This window comes from Schistocerca nitens, chromosome 6, assembly GCF_023898315.1.
Source record: "Schistocerca nitens isolate TAMUIC-IGC-003100 chromosome 6, iqSchNite1.1, whole genome shotgun sequence".
Lineage (NCBI taxonomy): Eukaryota > Metazoa > Arthropoda > Insecta > Orthoptera > Acrididae > Schistocerca > Schistocerca nitens.
In genome coordinates, this window is record NC_064619.1 from 249,997,739 (window position 1) to 250,014,362 (window position 16,624).

General features: G+C 40.2%; 1 protein-coding gene across 3 annotated transcripts in view; it reads right to left on the bottom strand.

Annotated features, from left to right (window-relative positions):
• The window catches only part of LOC126263631 (ATPase WRNIP1-like), an 87,732-nt gene that overhangs the window by 46,926 nt on the left and 24,182 nt on the right, over positions 1–16,624 (bottom strand). For all 3 annotated transcript variants that reach the window (XM_049960722.1, XM_049960723.1, XM_049960724.1), the window contains exon 6: positions 8,546–8,729. In XM_049960722.1, the coding sequence (XP_049816679.1) occupies positions 8,546–8,729 (184 nt within the window). The remainder of the gene's footprint in view (positions 1–8,545; positions 8,730–16,624) is intronic.

Sequence of the window (16,624 nt, forward strand, 5' to 3'; positions counted from 1 at the left end):
CAGGAATACCGCAGGCCTATTCTTACCCCCAAACCCGTAGGGGGATATAAAATAAGTTTCCATGTTTCAAGCCTGAAGGGAAAATACATCCTACAGTCTCCTTATATTTCACCAACATGGAATGATGAAAAAGAATCCAGTTTTTGAAAGGATAATTGAAGGGCAAAGCTTAAGAATGGGGAGTCCTTAATGCATAGGAATTCCAGAACTGTAAAGATTCTACGAAGCAATTTAAAAAGAAATACTTGTCTCAGTGAGAACAGAAGAAACTAACCCCAGAATTACTAAATTCAAGACCATACAGCCCTAAATGGGATGCGTTATGAAAGTATTTTCAATGGCACCTATAACGGGTAAAACTCTTACATGAACCAATAAGATAGAGACCTCTAATGTGAGTATCAGTAGACTGCCCACCTACACAAAGGAGAAAATGATTGGGAAGGAGTGACCAAGAATCAGTTGAATTTTACACTACTCAGAAAAGCTTAATAAAGATCACGAAGAAAAGCAGAGGAGAAAGAATGTTACAGATTTAAAATAGAGATTAAACCCAAACAGAGACAGAAGGTAAGCAAAAACAGCGAGTTTTGTAATGTAAAGAGAGACAATGCTAAGAGATAATACAGAGATATTACAAAAAAGTGAGACAAATAACTGGGAACAAATCTAACAAAGGAGAAAGATGTTACGGACGTGGAAAACTTTTGGTCTTGGTTGCTCCAAGAGACTGTATGATGTAGAACAGATCAAGAGGTTTTTCTGGAGAAACGCAAACTGCACCAAATGCCATGGAAGAGCTGCGAGTTGTACAACATGATGTTCAAACCTATCTTTATATTTTTGTTAGCCCTGTACCGGCTCTAGTTCTAAATTACAGGGAAGGGTTTTATTCTCATTTGTACATCTTACGGACAGTAGTCTAAGAAAGTGCGATCATTAACTGGCAGGAAGTTGTACCACGAAAAGCAGCCCAAACTTAACTTTGTGTTTCTCCAGTAGTTACCAAAAAGACAATTATCTGATAATTATTCAAAGGTTTTCAATTTTGATGAGCAAATAAAGGTAGAGGAAGATGCTTTGTACGATGAAGCACGATAAAACCACATCATGGCCACATTCCTGAGCTTATACCTAATGTAGATCACACAATAATTAATAAAAAACATATTTAACAATAGATAAATGGTGACGGATTATTACTTCCAATTACTATCCCTGTCCAGAAAGGTTATAATAATATAACTAGCATTGCAATGGAGCAACAATAAACTTTATATTTTTGAAAAAGTGGATGGGTGGTATGTCTTGTTCTTATAAGCATGTCAGTGACATGAAATTCTAATGGAAATGTATATTTTAGCCCATTTCTATAAATGGTGCAACACAATTGGCTGCAATGTTATTAAGTTGATGGGACAATGTACTTCTGATCCAGGCCAGCATGTTGGTTCAAATAATAACTTCACAGATACTTTCTACTGGGAGATGACATAGTATTAGCAATAGGTAAAAATTCTACTCAGTATGTCATTTTATGATTAATGATGTATCAACTGAGGTTTGTGTTCCATTTACAAACAAAATTGCTTTGCTGAAACAGGTTCTAAGAAAGTGTTCTTGCTATCTGGAGCATTTGATAAGGCATCTGAAGAATACAAACCCCAAATATAAAATGTAATAATAAGCAACCAGTTGCATAAAAGAAATTTAATTTCTTTACCGGTTTTGGGCAGTTCTTTAGGAAGTTATACTTATCGCGTTATTTGCCAGCATCAACAATAAGATGCATATAGCTTAATGGGCAAGATGTATTATGTAAGTAAATATTACTAGAAAAATATTGATCAATCAAATTGTGAACTTGTGAGATGATGTTGTCCGGAAAAAAAGTGTGTCCATCGTAGAATTTTAACTATAACGCAAACAAAAAGGGCTAGTGCACAAATATGTAGTCAGCATGGAACAAAAATTGAACAGATATAATTGCCAGCACTTGCACAGCTGGCAAGGGGGGTATGCAGTGTAGCAAAACTGCTGACACTAACATTCATATTCCTACTACTGGTACTATCAAAAATTTAGCCTAACTTTATAATTCAGTTATCATAAAATTGGTGCATTTTGTATTTTATGCATTACTTTTAATATGTTTAATTATGCTATCATAAGGATTGATTATGGTGTGACATTTTCTTTGTTTAATTTCAGTGTCTAGGCCAACTGATGCTAATCCACCCTACGTTGAAAGCTGTCTTTTACAACCAGTGCAGTTGGCGAGCGTGCCAAGATATTAAAATGACATTTTTTTTAAGTGCTTTTTTCCTTTCACTGAAAGACGTTTGAAATAAAAGGAGTGAATACATGTAACTTAGCTCTGTCGAGCAAATGTAACATTGACAAATGCAGGGTGGCCACTCGACAAGAGACCAGGAAATATCAAAGAAGTGCGAAGTTCTGTGGAAAAATCACGGATTTTTCACATATTTCTGGAATTTTAGTTCATGGCTGTAAAACCCACATGCTTTTGTAATGTCATACAGATTGCAAAGATGCTAAAATGTTTGAACTGCACCACAAGCGGCTAGTGTTGGAAATACAGTTTTCATTACACGACTCATTAAGACAGGTTTTTGCAAGTGAAGCGAGGTGTTTTCCCATTGATCAGTCTATTGAACCACGTGACATCACAAGATGCACAATGCCCCCACATGGCAAAACCTATCTTAGTGAACCGCGCTTAATTACTTCACACCACCACTTTATTTTCAGTGTACATTGAAAGGTAAGTTTTTAATTTCAATTTTTTTTCTGTTAATACATGACGGTAATAGTTATTTATGCTCATTTAACTAAGATTAAAGTATAACTTTTAATTATGCACAGAAGTCTAAAATTAATCACACTGTTTTTGTATTTAATTACCTAAATAATAAGCAGATGAGTGCTCGTAGCAAGTGTGCTTGTGGTTGATCAGTTATGCGGTGTGGTTAGATGAAATGAGAAAAGACAAATATTCTGCATACTGTAAGTTATGTAAATGATCATTTAACTTAAATAATACTGGTATAGTCACATGAAAGGAAAGAAACAAACTGGCAATTGAACTTTCAAAGAAATGTTTATCTGTTTCTCGTTTTGTCACAAAAGAAGCAGATCCTGTCAAAGAGTCTCTACATCTGGAAAGCAATGACCGAATACCGAGTGCAGTGTAAGCATCTTGTTCGTCGAATGTCACTTCTGATAGTTGAGGTAAGAGGAATTCACTAGAAATGTTTTTATTATCACAGTAGGCAACAGAAGCTGAAATTGTATCGTGCCTGGTGCTGTGATTCAGCACAGGCCTTTTCACAACACAGCTGATACTGTTCCTCTTTTTACAATTATGTTTCCCGATAGTGAAATTGCATCGACACTGCAACTGCAGCACACCAAAGTTGCATACAAAATTGACTGTGGTCTTGCACTATATTTTTGTGATACCTGAATGTAGGGAAACATTCCACGTAGGAAAAATATATCTAAAAACAAAGATGATGTGACTTACCAAATGAAAGTGCTGGCAGGTCGATAGACACACAAACGGACACAAACATACACACAAAATTCAAGCTTTCGCAACAAACTGTTGCCTCATCAGGAACGAGGGAAGGAGAGGGAAAGACGAAAGGATGTGGGTTTTAAGGCAGAGGGTAAGGAGTCATTCCAATCCCGGGAGCGGAAAGACTTACCTTAGGGGGAAAAAAGGACGGGTATACACTCGCACACACACACACACACATATCCATCCACACATATACAGACACAAGCAGACATATTTAAATCCGTGATCTGAAGGCTGACCGGTCCATCGTCATTCTTCCGGCGGACAAAGGTTCCACGACCGTGGTACTTGATCGTCGGGAGTATGTGGCTGAGGGACTGCGTCAGCTTTCAGACAACACCACATACAAAGATTGCCAAGGTCATCCCATTCCTGATGTCCAGGCGGAGCTTCAAGGAATCCTCAGAACCTCAGGCCCCCTACAAAACCTTTCACCTGACTCCATCAACCTTTAAATATGTCTGCTTGTGTCTGTATATGTGTGGATGGATATGTGTGTGTCTGCGAGTGTATACCCGTCCTTTTTTCCCCCTAAGGTAAGTCTTTCCGCTCCCGGGATTGGAATGACTCCTTACCCTCTCCCTGAAAACCCACATCCTTTCGTCTTTCCCTCTCCTTCCCTCTTTCCTGATGAGGCAACAGTTTGTTGCGAAAGCTTGAATTTTTTGTGTATGTTTGTGTCCATTTGTGTGTCTGTCAACCTGCCAGCACTTTCATTTGGTAAGTCACATCATCTTTGATGTGACTTACCAAACGAAAGCGCTGGCACGTCGATAGACACACAAACAACCACAAACATAGACACAAAATTCAAGCTTTCGCAACGAACTGTTGCCTCATCAGGAAAGAGGGAAGGAGAGGGAAAGACGAAAGGATGTGGGTTTTAAGGGAGATGGTAAGGAGTCATTCCAATCCCGGGAGCGGAAAGACTTACCTTAGGGGGAAAAAAGGACGGGTTTACACTCACACACACACACACACACACATATCCATCCACACATATACAGACACAAGCAGACATCTCACAAGCAGCATACCCACCAGGCCTCAATCTCCGCTAATTTCAAGTTGCCGCCACTCATACCTCACCTGTCATTCAACATCATCTTTGCCTCTTCACTTCCGCCTCGACTGACATCTCTGCCCAAATTCTTTGTCTTTAAATATGTCTGCTTGTGAGATGTCTGCTTGTGTTTATATGTGTGGATGGATATGTGTGTGTGCGCGCGAGTGTATACCCGTCCTTTTTTCCCCCTAAGGTAAGTCTTTCCGCTCCCGGGATTGGGATGACTCCTTACCCTCTCCCTTAAAACCCACATCCTTTCGTCTTTCCCTCTCCCTCCCTCTTTCCTGATGAGGCAACAGTTTGTTGCGAAAGCTTGAATTTTGTGTGTGTGTTTGTGTGTCTATCGACCTGCCAGCGCTTTCGTTTGGTAAGTCACATCATCTTTATTTTTATATATATATATATATATATATATATATATATATATATATATATATATATATATATATATATTTTTACATGCAGTCTCCCATCCTTCATCAAAGACACCAACCACTTTCTCGCACGCCTGGAATCCTTACCCAATCTGTTACCCCCAGAAACCATCCTTGTAACCATTGATGCCACTTCCTTATACACAAATATCCCGCACGTCCAGGGCCTCGCTGCGATGGAGCACTTCCTTTCACGCCGATCACCTGCCACCCTACCCAAAACCTCTTTCCTTATCACCTTAGCCAGCTTCATCCTGACCCACAACTTCTTCACTTTTGAAGACCAGACATACTAACAATTAAAGGGAACAGCCATGGGTACCAGGATGGCCCCTTCATACGCCAGCCTATTCATGGGTCGCTTAGAGGAAGCCTTCTTGGTTACCCAGGCCTGCCAACCCAAAGTTTGGTACAGATTTATTGATGACATCTTCATGATCTGGACTCACAGTGAAGAAGAACTCCAGAATTTCCTCTCCAACCTCAACTCCTTTGGTTCCATCAGATTCACCTGGTCCTACTCCAAATCCCATGCCACTTTCCTTGATGTTGACCTCCATTTGTCCAATTGCCAGCTTCACACGTCCGTCCACATCAAACCCACCAACAAGCTGCCACCCATTCCACATCAAACGGTCCCTTCCCTACAGCCTAGGTCTTCGTGGCAAACGAATCTGCTCCAGTTCGGAATCCCTGAAACATTACACCAACAACCTGACAACAGCTTTCTCATCCCGCAACTACCCTCCCGGCCTGGTACAGAAGCAAATAACCAGAGCCACTTCCTCATCCCCTCAAACCCAGAATCCCCCACAGAAGAACCACAAAAGTGCCCCACTTGTGACAGGATACTTTCCGGGACTGGACCAGACTCTGAATGTGGCTCTCCAGCAGGGATACGACTTCCTCAAATCCTGCCCTGAAATGAGATCCATCCTTCATGAAATCCTCCCCACTCCGCCAAGAGTGTCTTTCCGCCATCCACCTAACCTTCGTAACCTGTTAGTTCATCCCTATGAAATCCCCAAACCACCTTCCCTACCCTCTGGCTCCTATCCTTGTAACCGCCCCCGGTGCAAAACCTGTCCCATGCACCCTCCCACCACCACCTACTCCAGTCCTGTAACCCGGAAGGTGTACACGATCAAAGGCAGAGCCACGTGTGAAAGCACCCACGTGATTTACCAACTGACCTGCCTACACTGTGATGCATTCTATGTGGGAATGACCAGCAACAAACTGTCCATTCGCATGAATGGACACAGGCAGACAGTGTTTGTTGGTAATGAGGATCACCCTGTGGCTAAACATGCCTTGGTGCACAGCCAGCACATCTTGGCACAGTGTTACACCGTCCGGGTTATCTGGATACTTCCCACCAACACCAACCTATCCGAACTCCGGAGATGGGAACTTGCCCTTCAGTATATCCTCTCTTCTCGTTATCCGCCAGGCCTCAATCTCCGCTAACTTCAAGTTGCCGCCACTCATACCTCACCTGTCTCTCAACAACTTATTTGCCTCTACTCTTCCACCTCGACTGACATCTCTGCCCAAACTCTTTGTCTTTAAATATGTCTGCTTGTGTCTGTATGTGTGGATGGATATGTGTGTGTGTGCGAGTGTATACCTGTCCTTTTTTCCCCCTAAGGTAAGTCTTTCCGCTCCCGGGATTGGAATGACTCCTTACCCTCTCCCTTAAAACCCACATCCTTTCGTCTTTCCCTCTCCTTCCCTCTTTCCTGATGAGGCAACAGTTTGTTGCGAAAGCTTGAATTTTGTGTGTATATTTGTGTTTGTTTGTGTGTCTATCGACCTGCCAGCGCTTTTGTTTGGTAAGTCTCATCATCTTTCTTTTTATATATATATAAAGAAAGAAAGTGATGAGACTTACCAAACAAAAGCGCTGGCAGGTCGATAGACACACAAACAAACACAAACATGCACACAAAATTCTAGCTTTTGCAACAAACGGTTGCTTCGTCAGGAAAGAGGGAAGGAGAGGGAAAGATGAAAGGAAGTGGGTTTTAAGGGAGAGGGTAAGGAGTCATTCCAATCCCGGGAGCGGAAAGACTTACCTTAGGGGGAAAAAAGGACGGGTATACACTCGCACACACACACATATCCATCCGCATATACACAGACACAAGCAGACATATACAGAGGCATATATATATATATATATATATATATTGTCTCCTGACGAGGCAACCGTTGGTTGCGAAAGCTAGAATTTTGTTTGTATGTTTGTGTTTGTTCCACGTGGGAAAAAAATGGTCACTACACCTGTAATTTGATGAAAAGTTACAAACAAGAACTACTAACTACATTAGTTATATTACCTCTTAATGATCTCTTTAGAAAATATAAATATGTGACTCTCAACATTACACAACAAATTGTGTGTGTGTGTGTGTGTGTGTGTGTGTGTGTGTGTGTGTGTCAGTAGTGGACACACACTCTCTCTCTCTCTCTCTGTCCCGGCAAACTATGTGCAGCAGCACTGCATCTAAATGTTAATCATTTTATGTTGCAATCGTGCAGAAATTTCCTTTCAAAACAAAATCCAGTTATTGCCTAAATAATAAGAGTGAATACATTGTAAGTCAGAATTACAATATAAATTACTTTAATGGAAAAATGACTGTTTCTGGAGCATAAGAGGTGGAACTGTAACAGACAAGTGTGGCAAAAAGAATAAGTAATATGTTATTCAGAAGCAATAACAAACCTGTATCTTTCTCGGGTTATTGCAGTCTAGTAAAGCTATGAGACCTTTGGGTGTTGGGTTGGATGATTTTGACTCTTGGTACACGACCCTACGATGTTAGAAATAATAATGGAATGTAAAGGCATCGAACAACTGTCCTTAGTACCTGCAACTGGAAACAGAGCACTCTGCTGAATGAAGAAGGAAACAGGCTGTGAGGTTGGCTGCCATATTCAAAAGCACAAAGCAGTGGATTTGCTACTTCTCTTTTAGTGTTCTCTGACATCAACATAATTTTAAAACACACAGTTCCAGATCCTTCTTATATATCCAGGAAGTATTGGATACGGCACTTGCAATGCATGTTGAGGATACAGGATAATGCAACTAGAGGAGTAAAAACCACGCTAGTTTGTGCCTTCAGATTTGGCTCCAACCTGATGGCCTAAACAGGATGCTGTATTTCATCAAAGCATACTATTTGCCAATTTTCAATGCTCAAAGCATTGTGTTTTTCCTTTACACCCACAGTGTTTTGTCATGACAATTACTTGCTATCTACTGCTCTTTACCAACCGCCAATCTCGCTGCTTGAAGGTGATGAGCATGGTGTTCCATCAAATTAATTAGAGCTTTCGGCAACACTTAGCAGTTCAACATCAGAGAGCTACAGTAACAATAATAAAGTTATCAATTGCCAAGGCCAAATCCCGCATAAAAATTGTTCTTACCAATGTCTTCACTAGCAGCTCTAACAAGTCGTCTCGCAATAAATATAGGATCTTCACCACCTTGAATCATACGTGCCAACCAATAGAGGGCAGCATTATCGTCGGACGCTCTAATGGATTTATGCAGTGCTGAAATTATGTTGTAATGTTCTTCACCTTTCTTGTCGTACAGTATATGAGAGCGCTAAATAAAAGGAGAAACAGATTTAATCAAATTATTTTGTGAGAAATCACATAACTTTTGAAAATGGAAATATAAACTATAATGAAATACATTAGGAAACTCCTGGAGGAAAGTAAACAATTTAAAGAGTACAGTTAACACGTCTCAAAGAACATCTCAACAGTTGTAATATTTGTGCACATCACCATACTGAATGTCTGCAACTGTATTAAAGTGATATGTGCACTCATTTCAAGTTCTCACATATTTGAACACTTTTCCCGACAGCCAGTTAAAAACACTACCAGCGAACTTCCACTGCTACATCCAACTCTGACTAATGTGCCTCTTGAACACAGCCAAATGAAGATGATTACTGTGCTGTTGCAATGTCCGCTGAGCGTATGTTGTCATCACCATCATTTCATTCTCATCCACTGGCATGCATGTCGCCCAATGTGGCGTCGACTGAAATAAGACTTGCACTTGGCGGACGAACTTCCCCGGATGAAGCCTCGCAGCCAACAATACCACACGATCATTTTATTTCACCTGTGACAGACCCGTTTGGATTAAGGCAACCACTGCTTCACGGCATACCAACTGCTTCATTCCTCCAATTCAGAGATGAATGCATCACAAAATTCAAATCACATTTGGTAAGGGTTGTGAACTGCAACTGGTAGATAAAATATGCATTACCCTGTATTTCTGAAACTAATCTGTATTGATATTCCACGCTGTGTCTCCCACAGAAAATCTATTGCACCTGTAATGGGCTGTTTAGTAGTGAGTGCTAGGTTTGCTGCCACAGTGAAAATGTATTCATTAAATTTGGTGGGCAATGATTTTAATGTGTTGTCATTTTTGCCACAGTAATTTTTCTGGCAAAACTATTTCTTTTGTATCACTATTGTGGTTTGTTTATTGTTTAATAACATTTCAAACTGTTTTTGCTTTATTCTCAGAGTGTTTAATTTTTCGAGCTTAGCACATACATACTGGTTTTTTAATAATGGACTGAAGGATCTTATAACACCTCTGGTAATGGAGTTTTAACCCTTGTCTACACCTCCCCTGAGTTGCACAGGACTTTCTTTCCTTAGCACAAAAGACGTTCTCAAGAGTTATCCATCCACGGTCCCTGCTGTTATTTATACCATTCTTGTTTATTTTACTGAAAAACAAGACTCAAAGTGCTGTATGGATGTGTTAAAAAAAGTTAAATTTTTCATCATCACTGGCTTTTTTAAAAATATAGATCTCTTTCCAATGTTCTTCCCATAAGGTCTTTCTGAACACTATGATCAATTGTTTACAATTTCGTGATACAATAATTGTTCTTCCAAGATCTGAACATAACTGGTCAGCATATTTTATTGTTTTTATTCAACCACCATGGTCAGACTAACTATTGCTTTTACATCTGAATCACTCACGTAGATGGGTCTAAAAACAAACTGTCAATGACTATTGCACTAAATCCTTCACTCATCAACTGTGAAAATATAAAAAATCTGGACATCAACTATACTAGTTCTCCTTGATCAGTAGAAGCATTTGTGCAAATGCTTAACAATTTGCCATATATAGACGTTTAAAGCAAATAGTTTCTCACTACAGTAAAAATAAATAAATAGCCACATAAACAAAGGATTAACCAAAGCAAAACAAGCCCGACTGCCAGTAGGAAATCTCAAAAAAACAAATATAAGGAAGAAAATTTAGCACTGGAGACAACCACACTTACTAAAACACTGACAATGTAAAACAAAATGAACACTTGTGTGCTTCTGTTGTCATTGTCTTCAATCCGAAGACTGGCTTCATGCTAGTGTATAACGTGGAAGTCTCTTCATCTATTCATAACTTCTGCAACCCATGCCCATATGAATATGCTTACTGTCTAATCAGTATATAATCAGTCTCAAACCTTCCAGTGTTCCACGTCTCTTCCATGTCTATAATCTTCTTTTATAATTCTTAAACCAACCATTATCAATGATTCTGGTCCACGTTCACCTACTATTTTTCCTTCTCCTCCTTTTGCTACAACTGAATTTCAGTAACCCATCACAATAAAAATTTTTATCTCCTGTAACTAACTGAAAAATTTCCTTTATCTCATCTTACATTCTTTAAACCTCTTCATCGTCTGCGGATCTAGTTGGCATAAAAACTTGTACTAGTGTGGTGGGGGTATTGGCTTCATGCCTATATCAGCTATGCTGTTTACAATAGCTTATCCACATTCCTACTTTCTCATTTACTATTCAGACTACTCCTGAATTACCTCCATTTGATATATGCTGATAATACGGTACACATTTAACCCTAAGTCCTGTTCTTCCTGTTACTGCAATTCATTAAACCTCTTGTATCTAACTTCAACCTATCCATTTCCCTTTTTAAATTTTCTAATCTGCCAACCAAATGAAGGGATTGAACATTCCACAATCTGACCATGCTGATGACATCTAATTGAGTAGTGCCCGCCCAGAGATCCGAAACTGCTTGGAGATCCGAATGGCTGACTATTTTACCTCTGGAATATTTTACCCAAGATGATGCCATCATCATTATACCATTTCCTTAAAGAGAATAATAAGTGCTGTACTTTCCCCTTGCTTTCAAACTTTTGCAGTACCAGCACAGCAAGGCCATGTTGGCTAATATTACAAGGCCATATCACTCAATCATCCAGACTGGTACCCTCGTAACTACTGAAAAGGCTCCTATGCCTCTTCAGAAACCGTGGGATAGTCTGGCTTGTTCACAGATATCCTTCCACTGTAGTTACAACTCAGGCAGGGCTATCTACATTGTTGGGGCATCCATGCCTTCCTAAACTTGGAGATCTCCACAGTTCATGGGAGCAGAACATGTGCATGTGGAAACTGTATGACAGTCCCTTGAGAACCGTTCAGCAATATTACCTACGAGTAATTTTTTTTCTCCTTCTTTTGCATCTTTGTGAAGCAGACAAGCCTTGGGAAGTACTTATATCTATCTTTTCCCCCTCCTTTTTATTCTCTTTATAAAGTGATTGGAATAGCTAGCAGTTCCTGCAACCATCTCAAGCACAGTTTTTAATGAGACTTTTGCTTCCTTGTTGGCCTCTTCCAACAAAAATTTAATAGCACTGTATATAATCACACATGCTTCATACTGAAGCACTTTCGTGCTCCAATGGTGGATGAAGACTGTAGTACCACACTACACACTAAAGAGACAGCAACTAGGACACTAAGTGTGCAGGTGAAGGTCAACTGAGGCACTCTAGATATATGGAAAACAGCCTGTTTCCTTTCATCCATAGTTTGCAGTATAGCATGTGAAGAAAGGGCAAGCTGAGTTTCGCTTGACTGATACTTTCTAAATCTGGGCTGATTTGTGGACTTTTGCTTCTCAGTCTCAAGAAAATTTGTTATTCTGGAACTGAGAATATGTTCAAGAAAATCGCAGCAAACTGATGTTAAGAATGTTGGTCTGCAATTTTGAGGGTCCGTTCTTTTGTCCTCCTTATATACGGGAGACACCTGTACTTTTTTTCAGTCACTTGGAACTTTGCACTGGGCGAGATATTCATAACAAATGCAATCTAAGCAGGGGGCCAATGCTGTACAGTCCCCTTTGAAAAACTGAACTAGGATTACATCTCGACCTGGTTATTTATTTGTTTTTAACTCCTTCAGTTGTTTCTCTACAGTAGGGATGCTTACTACTACATTGTCCATATGAAAGTCTGTTTGTACGGTGTGTTTGTACGATTCTCCCTTAAATGCAAAATTTAAAACTTCAGCTTTCGTTTTGCTATCTTGAAGTGACTGGATGGAAGTCTAGGACCTGCTAAGCAATTTTACATAGGATCAGAATTTTCTCAGGTTCTCAGTCAGATCTTTTGCTAAGGTAGGACGGTGGTAGTTGGTGTATGCTTCATGCATTGATCTTTTCAGAGACCCGCAAATCTCTGTAACCTACACCTGTAATCATTTGTGCATTCCCTTTTGAATGCTTCCTCAGCATTTCTGAATTTCATTCTTAAAACATGGCAGGTCTTTTCTGTCCTTAATCCATTTACCAGACACACAGTTTTCCACACCACAATTTACAATCTGTTTAAACTTTGCCCATAATTCCTCCACATCCATCTTACTGGACCTAAGTAATGTCAGTTCACTTTCTATGACTTCTTGTCTCTATACTGATCCTGTTGATAAGGTACGGTGTGTTTTTAGCTACAAGGACTAACATATGTTAAAGTCGCCTCCAACTAGTACTGCATGATCTGGGTGTTTACACACTACTGACCATAGACTTTTTCTGACTGTCTCTAGAACTGTCACAGCAGAATCAGGTGACAGGTCAAACATCCAACAATGAACCTGGTTCCACCTAGACTGTCATATGCGACCAGGTAACTTCACCGTCATACTCAATTTCGACCTCAATAGATACAATAACTTTGTCAACTGCAATGAACGCTGCCTCTCCTATGATGTCTAAGTGCTCTTTCCAATATAAGTTCCATAACTCGCTAAATATTTCAGGGCTTTCTATTTCAGTTTTCAACCAGCTCTCGGTCCCAATCACCACGAGAACTTCCTGGGGGCCAATGAATTTGGAAAATTCTTTACAAATACTTCAACAACTTACTGGTAAAATTTTGACAGTAAAAATGTCTTTACTCTGAAGGTGGTCTGACTTCCCCTTCTACGTATTGACTGGTGACAGTTCTTCAGAGTACCTGACACTTCTGCATAGCCCAACACCCCCCCCCCCCTCCTCCCCACATGTGCACCCCGCAAGTACTCTGCTATCCGAGTAGGTGCTTCCTCTGTGTAGTGCACCCCTGACCCATCAAGGGGAGACCTACAAATCTCCACCTGATGATGCAGGCAAGACTGTCACGGAGTCAATGGAGCCTTTGGTTGAGATGCTGGTACTGATGTGAGCCACAACTTGCAGATGACTGCACCCTGCATGTTTGATAGCTGCAGGTAAGGCCACCTCCACATCTCACATGAAGGCCCCCCCCCCCCTCCCCGTAATCATACTGAGTACGCATGGGCTTTCTTTTCAGCCAGCAATGCTATCTTGCTAAAGGGGCTTCATAAAGTGCCTAACAATGGAGCTCCCGATTACTAACAATCCCCACCCACGTGTGCCTGCTTGGGCCCTCCTGAAACTACGGGTTCATGTTCACTCACAGGTTGAACAGGCAAGGCCACATGGTCAGCCTTCACAATGCCCCTCTGCCTTGAGTGATGCGAACATGTTACCACCTGCGACTCACCCTGCTGTGAGGGTGGGTCCATCATCTCGGATAAACTAGGAGGTGCATCGGCACCAGAGTCCATGGGCGAAAAAAGTGATATGTGGGGTGCCCCATGCAACACGCCAGATTCTCGTTGTTGCTGTACCCCTCACCAGGAGTCTTAAAGCAGCTGACTGTAGCTAAAAACACATCCAGTTGTTTGTGAACTGTGGCCAGCTCCTCCTGCATCCACACAGAGCATGCACACATCCTACCCACTGTAGCAAAACTAACTGAAGAAGTAAACTATAAAAGCAAACAGAAATCTAGATAAGCTACCTGCTACCCTCCTGATGTGTCACCAATACATGCTGATGCCTTAATGACCTGTGCAAAAATTTTAGGTTAAACTTTACTGCGACTGTTACTTACATTAAATGAAGCAAAAAGTTTACTGTTACCGATCTCTGTTTATTTATCTCCAACACGCGTTTCAAAGGTTTAAACCTCCATCGTCAGGTGGATTTACATTTGATAGTATGACGTGTGTGTGTGTGTGTGTGTGTGTGTGTGTGTGTGTGTGTGTGTCAATTTTTTGGAGGAACTTTGGCACTGTCTCCAGTGGTCACAGGTTCCCTTCACTGTCAAAACACGTCACATGTATACTGTCATTTTTGTTTATTAAAATATGACAGCATACATATTTTGTAAACAAAATATGACAGTATACATGTGATGGGTTACGACAGTGAAAGAAACCTGTGACCACTGGATACAGTGCGATAAGTTCCTCCAAAAACTTTTTACACAACACAAACACATGCACATCACACTAACAAATGTAAATCCACCTGATGGCAAAGGTTTAAACCTTCTAAACATATCATAGAGATAAATAAACAGTGACTGGTAACAGTAAAATTGTTGTTTCATTTAAATTTGGATTAATAAGTGGTGGGCAAACCCTTCCTCTGCATCAGTATACCTTTCTGGAAGATCTGTCCCATTCTCAACAGATAAAGCAACTCCCACTGATTCAGGTATTTTATCAGGAAGTCAACACGCCACACCTATTGTTAAGGCATGGGGGTCAAACTTGCAGCGAGTGCTCTCATTTGCATTCTATGCATTAATCTTTGACACTACCACTGTCTGTCACTCACCTTCCATGAAGCCAAACCAGCAAGATCAAGTACATCCAGAAGCATAGCTCAGGGATCTCAGGTAAAGCCAGATGCATCTGATCTACAAAGGCTGGACACACTGGAGGTACTACAATCATTTTACAGAGTCATAATAATGGCTGCAGCCCAGAACAGAAAGGCAGACAGCTGAAGACTGTTGATCATCAGCAACATAGGGTTTAGATGAGATCAAAATTTTCACAACAACATCCTTATATACAACACTCTTGGCTGACTTGTCACATTCAAATCTTTTAATGAAATCCTCCATAAACCTCATAAGGAACAACTGTCATAGTTGCTGTTGTGGTGACAATTTATAGTCCACAGGTGGCTTGTGACTGTTCCTTGTATGTCTTCATTATGCCATGCTGCCAGAGACTGGATCCATATCTGCACTGAAACCATTCTTTTAAGAATGTAAACAATTAAGCACATTTCTGTTTGTCTGTATCAACAGCTTGCTTCCTTGTATTACTAAGATTACAGCCGCTGTTCCGGTTGGAGTTGTTCTTCCAGATTCTAATTTCTAGTGTATCTTTAATAACAGAACCTCAATATATAAAAGTGTGGGATGAGATTTTAGTTTCATCAAACATTATTCTGAGTTTATTTGCGAGACTGTGTTCATAGTCTTATGGCTCTTCTTCCCAGTATCCTACTTATTTTCCTACATGTAACAAAATAGAAGAAACAATCACACTAGATAGATAATCAAGTGACTGTTCAACATTTCAGTTTCTTAAAGGATACTTACTTTTCTAAAGATTCTAGCTGTTTGTGGAGAGCAAATAACTTATGCACTCACACATAACCAACAGAGCACCTTGTCATCATCTGCTCTCAAATACAACCAACTAGCCACATAATAAAATCTAAATAAATGTCAGCATGAAATTAAACTGCAGGTTTTGAAGTTACAAAGTATGATGGGGCCATAAGTGGCACTACTAATCAAACATCCTGCAAAAGCTGCCACTCTAACAAACCATGTTATAAACTGTCTTTGCTACAGATAAATCGGGCAACACCAGCTCTTATGGAAACCCAATGCTCTGCTACAAAATTCTAACATGAATGTCTAGGTCTAATAAATAAACAAACAAGAAAAGAACTTAATACCAAAGCATTAACGAACATAAATGAAATACTAGTAAACAGTCATTTCCATCATGAAGCAAGTTATAAGTAAACCCACCATTTGTACAAAGTACCATGCTGATATTGATACTGAAAAATAAGATGTATCATGTATTGTTTCACTGATCATTCAGCCACAAATTTATACATGAGACGCTACCCAAAATTTCCTGAAATCTAACACTAAATGCAATCTTATTATACAACATTTTTATTCACCACCATCACTTTCAAAGTAGGTTGAGTCTTATTGCACTTTGGTAGCATCTCACGTGACATCATTACGACATGTACATGCTTTAATGAGGACAACAGAGACCGCATATCGACTTTTG